Raw genomic sequence first — 21,494 nt, 5'->3', positions numbered from 1 at the left:
TTTTCAACTTTTATTTTATAAATAGAATATTTTTGAAAAAATAACAAACTGGGAGAAGTTTAGGAAATAAGGAAGATAGTATGGACCAACAGTAATGTTATTCTTATGTAGGTAAGTTTTGCTCAGTGTGCAGACATTTCCAACTTCTATGAAATGCTTTCAAAATTTGGATTGCAAAGTAATGAATACCTAGTTAAAAAAACCTCTTTTGGTAAGAAATGAATACCTAGTTAAAAAAACAGCATTGTATGATAAATATCTGTACATTAATTATTTCTACACTGAATTTTTGCTATAGTGTTCCTAAACATGGCTTTTTGAGAATCAAAAAAATTAAGTTTATTTATAATGTTTTAAAGGTATTTATTTGAGAATAAAATTTGAGTTTTCAAAAGTTAATGTTGAATTACCAAATTGGAGGATGAGGATAAAGCAATTCTAAACTTGTTCTAGAGAAGTATTTTTATTTTATTTTCCCAGAAATCTTAGTTTGTGATAACTCAGGTAGTCTTGATTACTGTTTCTTTACTTGATTGATTTTTCTTCTATGGAGAGGTTTTATTCCTGGATTCTACTCATGGGAGCAGAGAGCTTAATTTTGGGATGAAACTTCAGAAGATGGTCCAGTCCAGACTGTTGTCTTAGATCGGCTGTTACTACAGACATGCCCTAAGGCCTGGGTGATTGCTGAATGCTGTAAATCAAAATGCCATCTACCCTGGCTGGTTCTAATCTTTAGTAGTGGGTATTTAGCCACACTTTGATCCCTGAGACCCCCCACTATACTTCTGACTTTGAGGTTATAACCTAAAATCCAGATTCTTTGTAAAGTTCCATATGAAAAAATCCTATAAAGACTTAAAAAGGTCCCAAGACATACCTGATCTATGTGGTAATTTAACAGGGTAGTTAGTCCCCAGGAAAGGGGAAGGTTTTAGGTTTCCTGTTCCACTCAAAGGAGGGTGGAGCTGAGTCTGGGAGAGAAGAAGCTGCAGAGGAGGTTGAGGAAGGAAGGAAGCGGGATGGAGAGCCAGGAGGGGACCTGGAGGAGGCACATGGAGCCACGTGAAGAAACTGTGTCTTTTGGTCATGGGCTGGGTGACACAGATGTGGGTGAGAGACCCGTGGGGAGGTGACAATGGCGGTTTTGTCTAAATTTTAATTTTGCTCTTTTTCTCCAGACTTGTCTGATTGTTTTTAAATTTTTTTTATGGGTCCCCACTCTAAAGTGTTTTAGACTTGTGGCAGGCTTTGGGGCCTTGCTCTGGGCCAATTCCATTTGGATGGAGTTTTACCCACGAGGGGACAGACGGGTAACTTTGGGTGCTTGATTTAGAAACTAGATTCTTTGCCTTTCTTGTATTGTTTTTTAATTGTATTAAAATTTCTTCCCATTAAAGTCTCATATGTTTTGTGTTGATGCGGCGGATGGCAGAACCATATAGAGTAGGCAGGTTTGCGGGGCCTGGGCTGCCCCTCTCCCTGTCCTGTAACAGTAACAGTAAAAATATACTCAGATTCTCTCTCCATTTTTTGTTTTCCTTTATTCCTGACTCTTGTAACCTTAAGTTGTCATTGTTTTCCACATCTCTTTTGACTTATCTTGGAGTCAATCTGACTTCTAAATCCACTTTACCTTTAAGAAATATGAACTTAGGCAAATCACTTAAACTTGCTGACCCTTCGTTTCCTTATTTGTGGAAACTGAGAATAATACCTGCCTTGTTGACTTTACAAAGTGATTGTCAATAAGATTGAGCAGAGTAATAATATTGGGTAATCTTTTAAAAATGATTAAATAGTTTTATGCCCGTTTAATGTGGTAGTGTTTCACAATAGCCAAGATGTGGAAACAGTCTATATATCCATTTATAGATGAATGGATAAAGAAAATGCACAAACATAGAGTGCAATATTATTCAACGTTAAAAAAGAAGAAACTTGCAATATGCAACACGGATGAACCTTGAAGACATTAGGCTAAGGGAAATAAGTCAATCCAGGAGTATATGCTGTATGATTCCATGTTTATGAGATATTTTAAATAGTCAAACTCATGGAGTCAGAAGGTAGAATGGTAGTTGCCAGGAGTTGGGGGAGGGGACAATGGGAAGTTGCTCATCAGCAGGTATAAAGTCTCAATTATACAAAATGAACACATTATAGAGACCTGTATGACGTTGCGCATATAGCTAACAATACCTATTGTACACTTAAAATTTTGTTAAAATGGTAGAGGTCATAGAAAATGTTCTTAACTACAATATAATTACATTAAAAAATGAAATGGTAATATTATTTTATTACCTCATCTGGACTAGATTAATTATATCTATAATAAATTGCTTTTGCATACAAAATGAAAATTTGATAATCTTTGATAAAATTTGATAATCTGCAAGGAGAAGAATGGTTAATATTTCTTGTTTACTATGAGGAAACTGAGGCATAGATTGATTTAGTAACTTGTCCAAAAGTATGTTGTATAAAGTGACAGAGTTAGGATTGGAGCCCAAAATGCAAGCTCTACATTTTATGTATTAATAGCTACTACAATCTGCTAAGTAGAAGGAAAAGTACTTTTCAGGCTCTTATGGGTTTTTGTTACTTTTTTCTCTGGTATACCAGCTGATAGAAAGCTATTCTGCACAAGTGTTGTTTTTTTTTTTTTTCCTTTTTCTTTGATTTGGGCAGATAACTTGTGGTAGCATTATTAGTTAGCATTATTTTATAGTTGTAGTGTTAAAGCATAGAAAATAATGCATGGATTTCAGAGTCTGACCAATTTCTTGTAATATTAATCAAAGTTAAAATTTTGCTTAAAACAGATGACTGATCAAGAAGATGTGATATATATACAAGATGGAATACTATTCAGCAATCAAAAAAGATAAATTCATGCCATTTGCATCAAGGTGGATGGAGCTGGAGGGATTATGCTCAGTGAAATAAGTCAGAAGGAAAAAGAAAAATATCAGATGATCTCACTTATAGGAAGAATATGGGGGAACAAAATAAGGGATGGGGGGGAAAGACAAAACTAGAAGGCAACTATAAACTAAAGACTTTCAGCAGGGGATGGGGAGGGGGAGGGAGAAGGATTAAAACAGAGGAGGATGGAGAAGGGAAAAGCACAAGAGACTGTAGAGTTATGGAGATGGTTCACAGGTCACTTGGTGGTGGGAATTTTATGGGGACTACACCTGAGAGAAGAAAGCAAACTATCCAAAAATGAATAATGATGTAAAAAATATGTATAGAAATAAATAGAAAAAAGAATTTGCACACGTTACTTTACATCCTTCAAATTCAATTTTCTTATCCGTAAAGATAAGGATAGTAATTGGAATCCCAATTACTTTGGAATTTGAGCAGCAACATACTTTATATGAATTATTGTCACTTTTCACTTAAAGATACCATTTATAACAATATTTTAAATAAGAATAGCAAATATTTATTGGATTTTTATCATGGATCAGATTTTGAAATAAATGTTCACCAATCTTATCTCATTTACTTCTCATAGTAAATGACTGTAGATCTCTCACTCTCCTCTAAGGGTCTTTTAACCTTGAACAAGTCACTTAACCTCTTTGGTCTTGTTTTGCCCACCTACGAGTGATCTATTAGGCTATGATAATGAAGCTTCTTTTTGGGTTTAAAGTTTTGGGTTTCTGTATGATAACACTGCAAGACTACATTTTTTATATTTTCTACAGGGTGACTAAAAGATTATTCATTTGTTTCAGAATGGTTTGATGCCTTCTGTTTGAGGAATCTCCAGCTGCTCTGATGATAGCTTAAGAAGACTGCATGCTGTTCCCTCTCGATGCCAAGCCGGGCTCAGTCAGAACCCCAGATCTCAGTCTTTCATGGAGACCAGGTCCCAGCAAGAAGGGTCATGGAGGAAATTGGCACCCAGATGGCTCCTCTGTGTGAAGCTGTTTCGGGCTCTGGGTTGACTGAAGAACAGCTGGTGACTAGGCCAGCCCTCTGTCAGGCACCTGGGGCAGAGCAGCATGGTGCGCCTTCAAAGGAGGCGGCTCTGGGCATCTTGCCTGTGCATCACAGCTACCGTCTTTCTGCTTGTCACACTCCAGGTACCAAGGATTTGGGTTTTATAGTCTTGATTTCTTTGCCCTTACCCCTGCTCCTGCCCTGTCCTCTTCTAACTCCAAGTACCTTACTTTTTTTTTTTTTTAAGATTTATTTATTTATTTATACAAGCACTGGGTACAGTCGGAAAATTGGGAGGGTGAGAGAATTCAGAGTCAGAGAGGGAAACATAACAGGCAGACCGATGAAATGCACTGCTGAGGGGAGCAGCGGGCAGCAGGAGAGGTCTGCTGCGCCATGTGGGACCCTCGCCCAGTGGCCGGGAATCGAACCGGCGCTGCAGAGGCTGCAGGCAGCTTCGCAGCCCAGCGCTCAATTGCTGTGCCACTGGGGAGGCCCCAAGTACCTTACTTTTTGCTTTATCTCTCAGGATCAGGGTTTTCTGTCCCAGTTAGGGAAAATGTTTTTCTTTTTAAACAGATGAAATTGAGATATAATGAATATGTCAGATAGAAACAAAGTCTGTGACATAGAGGATCAGTTTGTGACTCTTGTAGGGTCCTGGTAGGAATAGAAAGTAAAACTCGGTTTGTCTTGTTGCATCAAAATTGGATGACTTCCTCAAAATGTTCACAGTCACCTATGAAAGATGGCTTTCTTGAATAATCAAGAACTCCTTTGAGAATAAGAAATCTAAATCTTGTAGTACATTCAGAACACAAACATGTGGATTGGTAAATTTGTCATTCTTGACATACTCTGGAGATCAATGACTGTGTGGGCCTGAGTGAACTAAAACATTTTGTCAGTCCTCCCATTTCTTTTACTTGGCTATTCTGAATGTCATTTTTGCTGATTGCAAATTAAAGTAAAAGTTATGCAGTGATAGTAAAATTATATATGTATATTATATGCAAAATATGTAAAAGTTATGCAATGATAGTAAAATTATGCATGTAATTATATATAGATATACATATATAGGTATACATATATATCTATACATACATATATATACAGTTCAGATGTATTTATCACCTGTTAAAATATCAGTGGTCCAATTTGAAAGTCAAAGGTCTTTTAAAGATTATGTGTGGATATGAGTATTTCAGGTGTGGAGCTGATGGCAATGAAGGTATTTTCTGTTTTGTTTTTTTTCCGATGCTACAGGATCTCCCTTTTGATTTTGATTGACTGAGATAATGCTATAAACACACTTTGGGATTTGGTCAGAGAGGGTCTTGACTCCCTTCTTGTCTAGCTTAAAGGTATCCCAGGGCCTGCTTTTGCAGGAGTTGCTGGAGTTTTCTGCTTCTTTCTATAAGAAGTTATCAATGAGCTTTGACCTACTCGACATTTACTCCCAGTTATAAGGAATGTCTAAGCTAAGAGTTTTATTTTTGATGTTGGCATAAATTGCCATGTTTTTGACATGCATGCCTTCAGAGTATGCAACTCAATATGATTACTGGAATAAACCTTTGTTGACACCTTGATTTTAGCCTAGTAAGACTTGTTTCAGATTTCTGACCTCCAGGATTGTATAGTCATAAATTTGTGTTGGTTGAAATTGTTGACTATGTGGTAATCTGTTACAGCAGCAAAACGAAACTAAAAAATAATAAGAGGCTAAATCATCAAGATGAATGTGAGATATGCCAAAAAGAAATGAAATGATCTAACTCTAGTAATAATTATCCTCTTTTAGGTAGTGATTGAGCTGGGCAAATTTGAAAGGAAGAAGTTTAAAAATTCCAATTTGCGAGATGGACATCCAAAGGAAGAGGCTACACATCTCTATTCATTTCTTAAGAAGGAAGCACTGACCCTGAATAGAAAAAAAAAAATGGAAACTGATGACTATCCCATTATGGTATGGTGGTCCCCACTGACTGGGGAAACTGGAAGGCTAGGGCAGTGCGGGACAGATGCTTGTTTCTTCACCATCAATAGGACCTACCTCCACCATCGCATGACCAAAGCATTCCTCTTCTATGGTAAGCATTTCTCTTTATTTGCTGACATCTTACTTAGCTCTGTAAATCTGAGCTCCTTCTTTATCTCCTAAGGAAAAATTGGCAGAGAAATCATCTTCCTCTTTCTTGGTTTATGTCTTCATTTTGGTGTGTTCTGAAAAAGATTCATGCTAGTTATATGTTTAGAGACCTTATGGGCATGGAAATGTGTTTATTTCACCCTTGCGTTCTTTGATGGTTTGGCTCAGCATAGAATCTGAGGTTGGAAATTCTTTTATTTTAGAATGTTCAAGCTATTTTCCCTTTGTCCTTTAGCTTTTAGTGTTACTGATGAGGAATTCACATCAATTTTTTGATTCCCCATCTTTTGTGTGTCATGTGATTTCTGTCTCCCTCTCCCTTACCTGGAAAACAGCTTGGAAATTCAGTAATGGTTGCTCTAGGTTGGGACTGTTTCATTTTATTGATGTGAGCACTCAAATATCGGTTGTCAGGAAGCCTACAAAGCAGTTTTTAACTTGGTGACTTTTTCAGGACTTACAGGTTCACACACTTAACTTTATCAGCACATGAAGACTTGATTCTTCTCACAGGGATGACTTGCCTTCAACCATATTCCTACCAGACTGATGAGTCAACCAGAATATTTCTTGTTGGTGTTCAAATATCAGATTTTGTTACCTTCCAGTTTCTAAAGCCATCAGTGACTCCCACTGGGAACTGAATGAACTGAATGTGCCCTGTTTTTATTATCCTGCCCTTCAGGGCTCTGTGTAATATGACTCCAACCTGACTTCTAAACTTAAAGCCTGTGAGTATTTCAACTAAAGTGTGAATAAAGTTCCCATTGGAAATGCCACTGTTTTAGGCATAAGCCACAAATATTCCTAACTTAGCACCATTGTTCATTCAGTTTCTATATCCTACAGTGCCTTTTTTGTAATTGTGTTGTCAGAATAGTCTGTCGAATTCCTACCATTTGTTTGGCAATATGAATGAAGGGGATGATTATTCTGAAATAAAGATATTACCCAAGTATAATAAAAAGGAAAAGATGAAGAGCATACACACACACACATACACACACACGCCAAGAGAGAAATGTCCACAAATCTTGTGGAATTTCAAAGAGTGAGAACCCATATGAAGGATCAAAAAAGACTTCAAAGACTTTCTTTATAAGAGAGGAGAAATTTGAAGTGGGCCTTGAAGGACAGTGGAATTATGTTGTGATTGAGGGACATTTCATTATGAAGAACAGTATGAATGGGCTCAAGGAAGTATAAAATTATGGGTAATGTCTGAGGTAAAGCAAGATTATAGCACAATTTTGTGTAAGAGAGAGATAAGAATAGAGGGATGTATTGATTCCAGAGCATGGGCAACCTTGAACATTGGCTTAATATTTTGCATCAAATCGGAGGATGATGATCCCCTGATTGTTGAAAGGCCTTTTAAAAACCAACTCAGGGGCCTCCCCTGTGGCGCAGCGGTTGAGCGCTGGGTTGCAAAGCTGCCCCGCAGCCTTTGCAGCGCCGGTTCAATCCCCGGCTGCTCCCTGGCCACCGGAGGAGGGTCCCACATGGCGTGCAGACCTCTCCTGCCGCCCACTGCTTCCCTCAGCAGTGTACTTCGGTCCTTCTGCCTGCTGTGCTCCCCACTCTGGCTCTGGTGAATTCTCTCACCCTCCCGCGCTTCTGACTGTACCTAGTGCTTGTATAAATAAATAAATATATCTTTAAAAAAATAAAAAATAAAAACCAACTCAAATGTAACACCTCTGCATCCCTGGTCCCCTTCCACCAGAGGTAGCTTCTGTTCTCTAAATGTTTGTGGAGTATTTTATAGCTCTTTAATGCCATTTAATTCAACACCTACTAAATGCTAGGCACAGTGCCAGTCATGAAGAAAAACGAAAATAAGGCAATTATGGCATTTGGTTTTGTTGTGTATGATCTTGTCTTTCTTATAGAGCATTAAGTTCTCGAAGACAGGGCAGAATCACAGTTCATCTTTGTATCTCTCACCCCCCAACTACCACAGTGCTCTTCACATGGTAGGTGCTCAGGAAATATTCATAGAGATTTATAGCCATAAAGGACTTGAGCAGTCCAACCTCCTATTTGTAAAGGTGAGAAGCCCCAGGCTCAGCAAGGTTTGGGATGTGCCAGGAATACAGAGACGTTAGCAGCAGTGTTAGTTGGAGAACCACGGTGTCTGATACTAAATCCAGCTCCTTTTCGCCTCTTCCATATTTGGATGTACACCCGTGAGTGGAGACGTGAGCCGATGCCTCGACTGTACTCATATATGAATATTATACTCATGAGTATAATTAAACCGGGATGTTTGAATTTTGGAATTGCTTAAGGTGCATGCCTTGAACAACCAAATTAGAAATTCAGTTCACTAATAAGGTCTGTTGATTAAAATAGAATGAAGACAATACACTTTCCTGTCTGATGGTTCCAAATTCTAATTAAGTAGGTCACTTAAAACTGCAGATGTGACATTGGTGCAGCAGGATTGAAAAAGAAAAGGCAGGATAAATGATTCAGGTATCAAAAGGTGGCCTAATTAAGGAAAATGGAATTTCAAGGATTATGTGACCTTGAAGTTTTTTTAAGTTTTTGATTTTGTTTGGTATCTTTGTAGATTTCTTTTCTTTTCTTTCTTTCTTTCTTTCTTTCTTTCTTTCTTTCTTTCTTTCTTTCTTTCTTTCTTTCTTTCTTTCTTTCTTTCTTTCTTTCTTTCTTTCTTTCTTTCTTTCTTTCTTCTCTCTCTCTCTCTCTCTCTCTCTCTCTCTCTCTCTCTCTCTCTCTCTTTCTTTCTTTCTTTCTTTCTTTCTCTCTCTCTCGCTCTCTCTCTCGTATATATGTATTTCATTTAATTAATGTGGACACATTTCTGGAAGTAATAGCTATAAACTTAAACCAGTGAAATACTGTTTTAAGCCATATGAGACATGCAAGGATTTAGCTACATCAACAATTTTCTGAAATAAAAATTTAGTAGTCACAAATGAATGAATTATTTGTAGCCAAAAAATCCATTACTGTTGGAAACTATTACTTTAGTGATTAAAAAAAAATAGGACCTACATTTTAAATTTTTTCTTGAAAGATGTGTCTCATAAAGGAGGGGTTGGTGTCTCCTTGATGAGGATAAGGGTAGTTAGAGGAGGGAGCTACTTATGCTTTAGGTGACTTTCTAAGGAGAAGTTTTAGTAAATATAGGCACATATAGAGAAAGAAAAAAATAGCCTACTGAAATACTGTTTTTTCTTCAGGAATATGAATAATAGCATACCTTGATGAAATCTGGAGGTTATGGGGTTGGCCTGTCTCAAAGGACTGGGTTCTGCGTAATCAGAAGTCCTGGTACCTTCACCCTTATAGGCAGCTCCTGTTCCTCTCCTCATCCCCATGAGGAGATCTCATTTGCTTTACAGAATAGCCTCATAGGTTGGAATTAAAGCTATTTTAATAAGTGGATACTAAAACACAGAGTTAAAGAGCTTGTCCTCGGTCACTTATATAGGTGGTACGATCTTAATAGAAAAATGTGAATCCAAATTATATTACCAACCTTGCAGAAGATTTGGAATAAAGGAATAATCAGAGATGGGTAGTATCATTCAGGAAGACTTCTTGAAGGACATGTAATGAGACAGGTTTTGAAAAAAGAGGCTGTGGATAGAAGAGTGTGGTGAGATTCAGACATGGAAGTGTCATGAGCAGAGCAATAAAAATCAACATCATGGTAAACTCTGACCCAACATATTAATATTCACCATCCCTTAACTAACAACCATGACAGTCTAACAAGAGCTCCAGCTTTTGTGCTCACTCTTAGGGAATGGACAATTTTTTTTTTGAAGATTTTTATTTATTTATGCATACAAGAACGGGGGTACAGGCCAGAGGTGCGGCTGGTGAAGAGGATTCACCAGAGACAGAGTGGGGAACAGAACAGGCAGATCCACTGAAATACACTGCTGAGGGGAGCAGCGGGAGAGTCAGGAGAGGTCTGCTGTGCCATGTGGGTAGCTCCCTGGCTGGGGAACAAACTTGAGCTGCAGTGGCTGCAGTTAGCTTCATAGGTTGCATCTTAACTCCTTGTGCCACCAGGGAGGCCTGGGAATGGACAATTTTATGGTCACTTTCAATTACAAACCAATTTCAAACTTAGTCGATGGAATATTGGCCGCATGTACAATAGAATCCCGACTCTGAAAGTGCCTCGTGTAATTTTTTTTTTTGTCTCCAGTTTGGACTCGTCTGTGCTGCAAGGGAATAGGGAACACAAGAGAAGGGGCTGTGGTCTCTGCTTTTTACACTTCTCTCATTCCCTTTCTCCTTCTCTCACAAGCTGCCTTGGAACCAGTGAAAGTTGCCATGAGGAGAGTGGGGAGAATTAGGGAGCTGAAACATTTTTTCCTTGGATTGTGACTTCATGTCCTCTGAACCAGGCTGATGGTTAGAGCTGGCATCCTTGAGCGGGCCTAGCAGATGAATAAAGAATACTTTTTCTTCTCTGGTGCATTTTCATGGCATTTGGGGTTTCCCTGCTGGCTATCATAGTGTCCCTCCCCAGGAAGCTGTGTCTCTGAGCTGCAGTCACGTGGGACAGTTTCCCGCTCCTGGCAGAACATACTCGCTTCTTGTAGAACGTACTCGCTTCTTCCTGCTGAGGTCTCTTTGTCCCTCTTACTACTTTATTAGGAGGACCTGAGATTCCTCAGGTTCTCACATCTGTATATGGGAAGTGCTCAGCTGCCTCTTGCCCCGACTCCTTGGGAGTGTAGGAGAGAGCCCTGACTCCTTGGCAGTGCAGAAAGAGCAGCCCTCCTCTTTGCAGCCATCTCCCTGGTCCCTCTAGATTTTCCTGGGGAGATGAGTGGGGGAATTGGACCCTCGCTCACAGTATTCTTGGACTTCCTCAGACATGAGTCTTCTAGGCCTCTAAGTTGCAAGAACATACTGCAGAGCTCTCTAGTAAGCTCTTTTGAAGCAGGGATTCCAAACAGGGCAACAGCCGTCCTCACAGAAACTCTTCTGTAGTCTCACAAACTTCTTTCTTTTACCTCTTTCTATGTTGTTGACCTTGTTAGGGAATCCAAGAATCATAGAATAGGATCTGCTCATTCCCTTTATAAATTCTGCGACTCGGGTAAGTGTAGTTTTTGTCTCACAGTCACTAAGAGACAAAGTCTCAGTTTTCCAAGATTCACTTAAATAGTGTCTGTAGAGTCACTATTTGTGGGGCCACTTGCTTTGAGTTGGAGACGCACAGAAAACAAACAGGTACAGTTTAATGTGGTTGGTTGATGATAACAGCCTCCATGGGTTTCCTTGTGTGGCCGTCCCTAGTCATCCTGACTATGCTGGGCATCTCCTAAGACTTCATGGGCGGCCTATTTGTGAGCTGTTCTCAGGGGAGCACTTTCAACTGATCTCATCTATTACATGTTGATTCCTACTAGTTTTTCTCTCAGAGGTTGACTTTATCTCAGGTTCTATTAAGTACAGATAGTAGGTAACTTGTTACGAGCATGCCAGATTGAGATTTATTTGGGAGATGGCAAAGAAATGGACTTTATTGGACTGTGTGGACAGTAACAAAGTTGAACATAAAGAAGCTCATGACTGGATGATAAATTATATGTATGTGTGTATCTCTCTTTCTAAGACTTGAGAATTCATGCCATTCCTTGTTTTGCTTTAGATGGGTGGTTCTCAAGCACATCCTGAGTACAGGTTAGGAACCAGCAAACAAGCAAAACCCTAATTCCCTGGCTCCATTCCATAATATTATTCAGAGTCTCTAGTGTTGGAAACTCATAATATGACAGCTACATGTCACTTTGTGCAAATGGGGCACTGGTTTGAGATGCATTTGTAAAGCTTTAGGAAGGTGTGGGAGAAGGGCCAGAGATTTGACTCAAATTTTCCAGAAAGAAAATATAACCATGGAGCATTGGTTTGGCACAACAGTAAACATTGTTTATACTTGTTATAGTGAAAATTGGATATAGAGACTTAATCTAAAGTGGGTTAGTAGGGAAGACGGATATGGGGAGGAAAGGGTGACAGAAGAGTTAAATCTGTATCTTCTGTAATAGCAAGAAAATGAGTATTCTCTAAAACTGAAAAAAAAAAAAACCCCAAGAAATAGCACAATATGTATTTTATTTAGAGAGTTTTGAAATGTAAATGCAAATGAAACACCTGAAAGAACTGGAGCGGTGACCTCTGGCAGTGGAAATAGGGAGTAGGTGTGGGGAAGGACATGTTCTCACTTTTAAAGCTATGTGCAAATATTAGTGCAATATAAATAAAAAATTATCAAAGACATCCTGTCTTAAGAGACAATTCAGTACAATGAGTATTAACCATTATTAATAAGTTATCCAATTCCTAGAATTTTTTTGATTTATCAAGATATCTTTTGGGAAGTATTAATTATGCAAAGACATTAATATTTCTTATAGCTAAAGTACTCATTTCCTTCCATGAGAAAATCACATATTAATACTACTTGATTTTCAATTTCTACCTAAAAAATAAATCAGCTGAGTTTTGCTAGATTTCATTTGGTATAAAAGGACAAAGGCTTTAGAGCCTCATAATGTTAAGTTTTAAGCGTCAATCAGTCAAGAATAGGAATTTTCTTAGCCTTGTTTCTCACTGAGACTCTCCCTTCCTTTCCATTCTTTTATAGCATGTGATAATGTTGAAATAAAAGGAGGAGCATAGGTGAATGAAGATATGAAGGCATTTTTTAGCTTAACCTTAAAAATCTGAAAGAAAGCCCAGGAATGAGTAGTGCCAAAAGCTGGGTGCTTTCCTTGGGGCTGGCATCAGGAGGCAGTGGACAGATTTCATTACTGCAGTTTCAGCAGTTTGGTCAATGGATATGCTGGCACCCATCCAGTTCCCCGGGCAGATTCTCTGACACCCAGAAATACTCTGAGATAAGCGGGCAGGTCAGTTCTTCAGAACAGGCAGCCGCATGCATCTCTCACCTTTTTTTTTAAATCTCATCTCAGATAAAGCCTTGCAGCTTTAATTGATGTGCTTCTCTTTGCTTCTGAAAAGAAAGTAACAAAACAAAACCGACTTAAACTGGAGAGTAAGTGCAGCAGGCCAGATTTTGCTTTCACAGTTTGATCCACCCATTTAGATCATTCTAGGGCATAGAATCAAGTCTTCTGACCTTTAAGATGGGGGAGCTCAGAGGATTCCTGGTTTGCTGCTCAAGAACAGTTTTGTGTTACATACTTGTTGCTAGCCTAGAAATCTCTTGAAACATTAAAATTTTTGTTTATTTGTGGAAAAAAGAACCTCTCTGAAGGAAGGTAAGTACTAATGCAGTGCTGATATGTAAATGAAAAAGAAGAGAAGTGTTTATGAAATAATGGTTATTAGGCAGATGGTCATTTAAATAGATTAAGGGGTAGAAGACTGGACTAACTTCATGGTTTGGGTCTGTATGAAAGTCCTCCAATTTTTAAAATGGAAATCATGTGCTACAATACTTGTGATTTGGGAGACTTTGAGAATGTCTCAGAATGTAGCCCTGCTGATGTCAGGCTCTGTTCACTCATCACACAGCTGGCATCTAAGAAACATCATATATGTAGTCCCTGCTGGGCGCTGGGCTGTAGTGGCAATCACAGCAGGCTCTCCCTTCAGGAGCTTACAGAATGTGTTAGCAGGATATCAAAGAAGGCCAAGCATTTTGACTTAAGCAGAGTGATCAGGAGCTTCTCTGAGGACACAGCATTTTGTTGGGGGGAAAGAATGTCCTGAATGTACTCCACAAATACAGGTTTTATGGACTCCACCCCCACCCCAGATCAAAGAGATCCAAGACACCAAGGACTCTGTAGTCCCATATTGTCATCACCATCAAAGGGAGGATTACTGGGAACTGAGGGTGGAGTTAAGCAGCCACGCTTGGTATAAAACCAGACATGTGGGCCCTGGGGGTCTCTTGGCTTTTTCTGGCCTTTAGTGTGCTATTGGGGGTCCCAGCTCAGCAAAAATAGTAGCACGTATTTACTAGTTTATTTCTCTCTCTTTCTCCCTGAGTCATTCCTTTCTTTATTTACCCTTTTTATAAATAAACCCTTTATCAACCTTTTTGTGTGTGCCTGCAGTTGAGTCTCATTATAAGTCCCTTTTAAGCGCATATGTGAGGATCCATAGTCAGGCAACCCACTTTACATTGGGAAGAATGTAAGGAGACAGAGGTGTGAAGCTAGAGAGAGTTAATTTCAGGTGTAGGGAACAGCTGATACATGTAAAAGTGATGTGTTGGAGGGTCAGGGAGAAGGTCAGTGTCACAGGAATACCCTAGATTCTTTTTTAAATTATGCAATAAGCTTTGTTTTAGTTTTTATATTTTTTTCTGTGTTCATATCATCTTTCTATATTTTTTCCCTTTACTGATGTAACATTGTTTTACAACACTTTATAGGATTTAGGGGAACAGGTCTATACCTCCTCAGATATGTTACCACCCCCCCCCCACCATCTAAGGACCCAAAGTCTTTTAGCATAAACCATTGTGTCCCCTCCCTCCTTTGTTCTGACCTCACCCTCCTTTCCCCTCTAGTGGCCTCAATTCTGTAGTCAAATGTCTCAGGCTTAATTTGGTTTAGTTTTTTTTTTGTTTTTTTTTTTAAAGATTTATTTATTTATTTATAGAAGCATTGGGTACAGTCAGAAGCGCGGGAGGGTGAGAGAATTCACCAGAGCCAGAGCGGGGAGCAGAACAGGCAGAAGGACCGAAGTACACTGCTGAGGGGAGCGGTGGGCGGCAGGAGAGGTCTGCACACCATGTGGGACCCTCCTCTGGTGGCCGGGGAGCAGCTGGGGATCGAACTGGCGCTGCAGAAGCTGCTGGCAGCTTTGCAACCCAGCTCTCAAGTGCTGGGCCACCGCCACTGGGGAGGCCCTATTTTGGTTTAGTTTTGACAGTTCCAATGCTTTTTGTTTTCTCTCTATTCCATATCTGAATGAAATCATCTGGTATTTGTCTTTCTCCTGACTTATTTCACTTAGCATAACCTCTTCCAGTTCCATTCATGTTGATGCACCACATCTTCTTAACCTGCTGCTCTCTCCATGGGCATTTGGAATGCTTAGATTGTAAGCAATTTTGTTTTGTTTTGTTCTGATTTATATTCCAAAAAATCCCTGTGGCCTCTTCATGGGGAATGAATTGGAATGCAAAAGTAGAAGCAAAACAATAATTTCTATTAAATCTGTGGAAATGATAGTGCCCTGGACTAGAATAGGAGGTGGTAAAGAAGGAAAGAAATGTGCAGTTTTGAGATTTGATTTGAAGATAGAATTGATGTCTTGATGTGTTATTGGTATCTCTTTTCATATATGCAGGTATCCAAAGAGAAAGATTAACTGCATATTCATTTAACTTCTTGGCCCCTGAGAACTTTGTTTGACATCATGTTACCAACTTACCGCAACTGGGATACGTAAAAACCCACTGTAGTCATTCATTTCCTTCCTGATGGTTGAAGAAAAGATGTCAGTAATTTATTGATCACTAAATATTTTGCTTCCACAGGCCTATAAATATTTAATCCTTAAGGTTATTGACATCGACATATTTTACTTTTCTAAGTACAGACATCTAAATTTAATGTCTAAATCATTGGTAGCAATATATGTCAGTGGCATGCGAGGAGCAGTGATTAAAATCTAAACGTGCAGCCAGCAGTCATAGCATTCACTGCCAATACTTTAACATTTAAAAATGTAAATAAAATTCCTCAGGCTCATTCATTTACTGATAAAGCCATTGGCATTTAATCAGTAAATCTAGGAGCAAAAACAAGCACTGTTATTTATAGGGGTCAGCCTCCCCACCCCACACCACTAGGGGGACTTTTTTTTTTTTGAAAGCACATAGTCCTGTTTTGTTTTTTGTTTTTTTTAACTGAATCTCATTTCTTTGTGGTGTAAGAGTGACTGATTTTTCAGTTCACTCTTTGTTCAAGCTCAGGTTCCTTAGAGTTACAGCTTTATTGGATTCCACAGAAACAAGGAAGAGAGGAAAGAGAAGCGATGCAGGAAAGAAGAAAAGAAGTAGAAGGTGGTACAATTTCGCCAGGAAACGTGGCTGTTGGATGTCTCCAGAGTCCAATAATTTTCCGTGTGGAAACTTGTGTCTGGTGTGGGCAAAGAGGGGAAATTTCCCCTTAACCCTCTGTGTTCTTCTTGGGCTGATCACGTAATCAAAGTACCCCAGAGAGATTAGTAGGAGGAAAGAACAGATAAAATTATCTACATACATAAAATACATACAGAGACTCTGCATCATATAAGGATTCCGGCAACAGTGAGGCAAAATGTGTGTGTATGTGGGTGGTATATATCCTGAACTAAGCAGTGGGGTGAGGACCTTGGTCTGCAAGGAGGGAAGAGGGGGACCCACATGGTGAGGAGAGGGTTGCTCACTTAATAAAACCAGATGTGCTGTAATTAGATGTTTGTCCTGCCATAGAGATACATTTCTCTGATGGAAATTTTATTTCCTGTAAAGATCTTAATTTTGGTGATATCCCCAATTTTCGTTCTTCCAAGTAGTTAAGGAAGTGGCAGCTAAGGTTGCACACATTTCTCAAGGGTCTGCAGAGCCTGAATTGACCTTAGCTCAAAATAATCCGAAGCCAAAGTGGCACATCTTGGGGAGGACTGTTCTGAACATCTTCATTTGGGGCTGGGAGGATAGAGGAAGAAGAATTATTCCCCAATTCCCGCCTGCCTCTTCTCTTTCATGTGTCAGTTTGCCTGTGTCACTTTGGTCTCTTGGGCCACTACTGGGAAAACTGGACCCAGTGGCATCTGTGGTGCTAGGCAGCAGGCTGGTGCCTTAATGAACACAGGTACCCAGACTTTTGGCATCTGGCTCTCCCTGGTAAGTTCCAGGGAGGAGGTGAGTTCCTGTCTGGTTACAAGTGAACCCCTGGTGCTCTTGTGCCACTGTCCTGCTGGCCGACAGGAGGAGATGGACATCAGGCAGCACCCCCTCTCCTGACCTGTGATGATGCGCTGGTATCAGGTGATCTTGGAAATACCAGCAACACTGATCAGAGAACCACAGTTGAGAGGTTCTGTGGAGTTACTCAATTGGGGATCAGTGCTCTCCCCATGGGCTGGCTATAGTGCCCAGGAGTGGTGCTGGGAAGGAAAATAGCAGTAGACAACTTTTATGTTTTGTTTTTAAAGACCCTCTGAGCTGAATTAAACAGTAGGCTCTGAAAGCAGACTCACCAAAAAAGAGTTCAAAGTCGAGTTTCCAGCTGATCTTTCAATCCTCATTCATCCCACAAGCTGCCTGTGGCCTCCTTACTCCTCCAGGGCTGCCTTCGGGGTTTTGTGAAGGTGGTAGGGTGACTTTATTAGGAATGAAGAGAAAAAAATAACTAAGCAGAGCAGATTCCAGAAGCTCTTATAAGTAGTTAATGTGGACCTGCTGCAGGCTGTTTTTGAGAAGAATTGAGCAGTAAATGATTTCAATTACTTCTGTATGTTACAAAGAAATTTATTACAATTTGAAGTATCAGTACAAATTTCCTTTGATGGGTTTATTTAGAGACCTTGATTATCCTATTTATCATCCTGAAAATCCTTTTATACTTGAAAAAAATGCAAGTGGAATTAAATATTTTACTTTATGTTAGCTAAGTATTACTTGGACCACTTCGTAATAGGTTGCACTTTTTGATGTATTCTGGCACAATAGTGTTTAGTATGCTGAGACTTGTAAAAGCTACCTATTAAGATTTCTGTGTTGCAGGTACTGTGAGGTGGAAGAACTCTGACCCACCAATCACACTGTCCAGTTGCAACTAACTGTGCAACTAGTTAGTTATGTAACCAGGGGCAATTCATGGCACTAATCTCAAGGAGCAGTTCCCAAGCCAAATATATATCTGAATCACCTGGAAAATTTAAAAGAAAATCATAGCATGCATTTTATTTCCCACCCCATACTAAGTCAAGTTCTCTGTAATTGAGATCTGGGCGTTGGTGCTCTCTTTATCAAGTTTCCTAGGAAATAATGGTGTGGTCAGTGTGTGGGGAGTTTTGTGGACAGCTACTGGGTCATCTCGTAGGTGGCTTCCACAGCTAATGTTTTATGACTTAATATGAAATCCCTAAATTCCATCATGGGAATTTATAGATGTAGCCTTGGTTTATAGCCTATTGTTGCTCATATATGCTTGTGATTTATTTGATACTTAGCCTTTGGAAAAGGAATATCCAATTATAACATTATGCCTTTGGGAAAATAAAATCTTCTTTATGACATCTGCTTTGTGACAACGTTTCCAAGAATGTTTTATGTTGAAATTGGAAAATTGTTTGCAATTGAAAATGTGAATTTTGATGATTCCCGTCAAAGGAATGATGCCATTAGGGTATTCTTTCAGCCACCTGGGCACAATTTAGTCTTTCAAGAGCACTTAGTTATTGGATGAATACAGCATCTGGGACGTCTGAATGTGTGAGAACCAGGGGCTTCACTTAGAATAAGATTCTTATTACTTAGTTGATGCTGAGCAGAAGCATGGATTCAGGAGGGATGAGACAGAAATCCTTCTCTGCTGTTTCCGCCCAGCAGCACATATATCCAAAATTGATGCTCCAGGGTGAATTGTGCACGTTGTCACAAAACTGTAAAGTTATTGAGGCTGAAAGGGGCTCCCGGGTCATTTGACATAGCTGCCTGTCACAGTGCACACGTAGCTAGATTTCTCTAAAACAATCCCTTCAAATTTCTCTGTGATCAATGACTGGAAAGCTCCGAGGTTTAGAGACTCAAGTCTTGGATACATGAGTGGTATTTTCATACGTGACATCAAGCAGCTAGGAAGGCTTCCTGGTTAAGTTGTCCTGTAGTTTGAAGTGAGGGCAAATACCCACACTTTCATTGCCCAGGTTGCCAACTCTCAACCTGTAAGTTCAGTTTTCCAAATACTCCCTGGGTGGGTCACCAGTATCTGGGGAGGCAGTGAAAGCATAAGGATGAAACGAGTACTTGATTTCAAACAAGTGACTTCTGCTTTCACTCATTTTATAATTTTGGCCCTCTTAACCTTTAAGGGTGATATTGGCATTTGGTACCAGGACACCATTGAGCTCTGACAAGCAGTTGTTTTTCTCAGTAACAGGGAAGTGGTGGCTGGTGACGGTGTTGCTGATGCAGGGGTAGTGAGTTGGCACATGAGAAAGATTTGGCAGGGTTTTTATTAAGACCAAGCATTTCTCCTCGGGGCTCATACCTGAAGCTCTGCTGCTGTATTTACTGGTCAGGATTTTTACCTTGTCTCTTCTTCCTCAATTGCTTCATGGATTTTTCTCAGAATTCTTGTGATTATATTTCTTAAATTCTGAAAATATTTCTAAAATATATTTTTGAATATCTTTACCCCTCTAGGCCTATCTTGTCATATTTACTCTAAACTGCCAAGACCTCTTACCTGGTAGGCAGTTCACCCAGCTGCCCCCACCATACTCACCCCCATCCCCTTATACCCCCCACCCCCAGCCTTCTCTATGCCCTTCTCCACTCTCCCCTTCCTCTGGCTAAATTTATAATCCCAGTGGTCCATTGTAGTTACCATGCTCTGTCCTACCATAGACCTTGTAACATGCTGCTTCCCCTCTGGAATGTTCCTACTCCCACTTCATTCTGTTTATTCCAGTCATCCTTACCTTTCAGCCTGTTTTACTTCCTCCAGGAAGCCTTTCTTGACCTCTCCAAGTCAAACTCCCTGTTGTAGACTCTTTTGCATTTCATAACACATGTTTGAATTCTGGCATTGCATTTACTTATATGAGTAGTTAATTAGTGCCTGCTTTTGCCACTGTACTGTGAGCTTCATGAGAGCAGGGGGATTTTCTGATTTTACTCACAGTTGTATCCTCAGTACCTACTCCAGTGCCTGGCACACAGTAGGCCCTCAACAAATGCTGAACACTCCTAGACTCCTTGGAGACTATGGGCAAGTGACTTAGTCTCTCTGTGAAAGATAGAATGGGTCATTTAGTGGTAAACTTAATGTGGTATATGCAGACTTGGATTTATAGTGATGCACACTCAAAACTTGTATCATTTTATAATGCAATGTTACTTCATAAAAATCAAAAATTAAAACCAAAAATTAAAAGATCCTATTTTCAGCCAAATAAAGGGGAAAGCTAACAATTAAAAAAGGGAAGAAAGCAAGAAAGCAAATGCTGAGTGTTCCTGAAACCTGAAATGGGATCTTTGCTGTCGATCAGTGATCTGCTCCATTTTGTGACGAGAGGGGGCAGCAGAGAGCTGCCGGAGGAAAGGCCCTTGGTTTGTCCTTTAGGTTAGAAAACTCAGGGTGTCAGGCAGTTTAACCACGAATCGGGAAAGGGAGGGAGGAACGTTCAAATGAAAATTGAAAAACAAAAGAATAGATTAACCAGGAAAAAAAAAAAATGAAACGAAACAATGGAGCCAGCGTGAGGAACTTGTCCTGGAGACAGGAGGCTGCAAACAGAGCTCAGAGGTGACTGGCATGTTGCTTCTCACCAGGCCTGTCTAGGTTGAGAAGAATTACCCCTTAGTGCACTGGAAAGCCATAATGATGAACTCGTGGACAGGAAAGGAAGGAGAGAAGCCAGTTTTTTTTTTTTTTTTTTTTATTGGCTTTAGCTTTGTTTGGAAGTTTGGAGCACGGTGGTGCTTTGAGGTGGTGGTTCTGTGGCTTCACGGGCTGCGGAACTGACAGGTTGGGTCCTGGATCCTGGGAGTGTTATAGGACAGCCCCGATATTGAACGGGTTGCCTGGCAGTGGGTCGGACATCCTTTCCCCCTAACAGGAGGAAAAGGAGACAGGGGACTCACATTCCTAAGTATCCTCCTTGTACAGTCACAGAGCTCTCCCATTAAGTTGTTGCAGAAATAAATTCTAGCCTTTTACCCAGGCAGGGGAAGAACAAGTGGTACTTTAGGAATGGTGAGGTCAGGAAAGCTTAATTACTCATGCATGAGGTCTCAGACCTGGGTAGTCCTATAAGGTCTGAGCACTGGTCTAGAGACAAAGAGTTTCTTTTATACACAACCACTTTACATTGATAAAGTTGGTTAGTTAGCATACAAATTCTTGACTCTGGAAAAGGGGAAGGATACAGATCTTCCAGGATGGCCTGGGAGATGAATCAACCTAGCAGGCTGCCAGACCTTGTTTAGATATGCTTATTAAGGTAGCTGACTTATTGTTTACTTTACATTTCCAGGTCTACAACCCTTTAACAGGGAAAGATTTCTTTTTCTTAGCAGTTCCCTTTTAAAATCAGTATTTCCCTCATTTGAAAGATAAAGGTGCCTGAGAGTTATAATAATGTGCTCTGAGTCTTACTTATGTGGCTAAACTGAGTCTTTCAG

The 21,494-nt window shown here is 39.9% G+C and overlaps 1 protein-coding gene across 7 annotated transcripts in view; it reads left to right on the top strand.

Annotated features, from left to right (window-relative positions):
• Positions 1-21,494, top strand: part of FUT10 (fucosyltransferase 10) — a 77,007-nt gene that overhangs the window by 9,857 nt on the left and 45,656 nt on the right. For 3 of the 7 annotated variants that reach the window (XM_054700858.1, XM_037526027.2, XM_054700856.1), the window contains exons 2-3: positions 3,753-4,103; positions 5,768-6,056. In XM_054700858.1, the coding sequence (XP_054556833.1) occupies positions 4,023-4,103; positions 5,768-6,056 (370 nt within the window). In that variant the 5' untranslated portion in view covers positions 3,753-4,022. Of the gene's footprint in view, position 1; positions 112-2,828; positions 2,916-3,752; positions 4,104-5,767; positions 6,057-21,494 lie in introns of those variants that run through there. The other 4 variants (XM_054700857.1, XM_054700854.1, XM_054700855.1 and 1 more) reach the window with 3 other exon arrangements.

The sequence above is a fragment of the Talpa occidentalis genome, unplaced genomic scaffold (assembly GCF_014898055.3).
Source record: "Talpa occidentalis isolate TD23 unplaced genomic scaffold, MPIMG_talOcc4v2.1 talOcc4.4, whole genome shotgun sequence".
NCBI lineage: Eukaryota > Metazoa > Chordata > Mammalia > Eulipotyphla > Talpidae > Talpa > Talpa occidentalis.
Note: the sequence above shows the minus strand (reverse complement) of the source record. Positions and strands in the feature narration are given on the sequence as shown.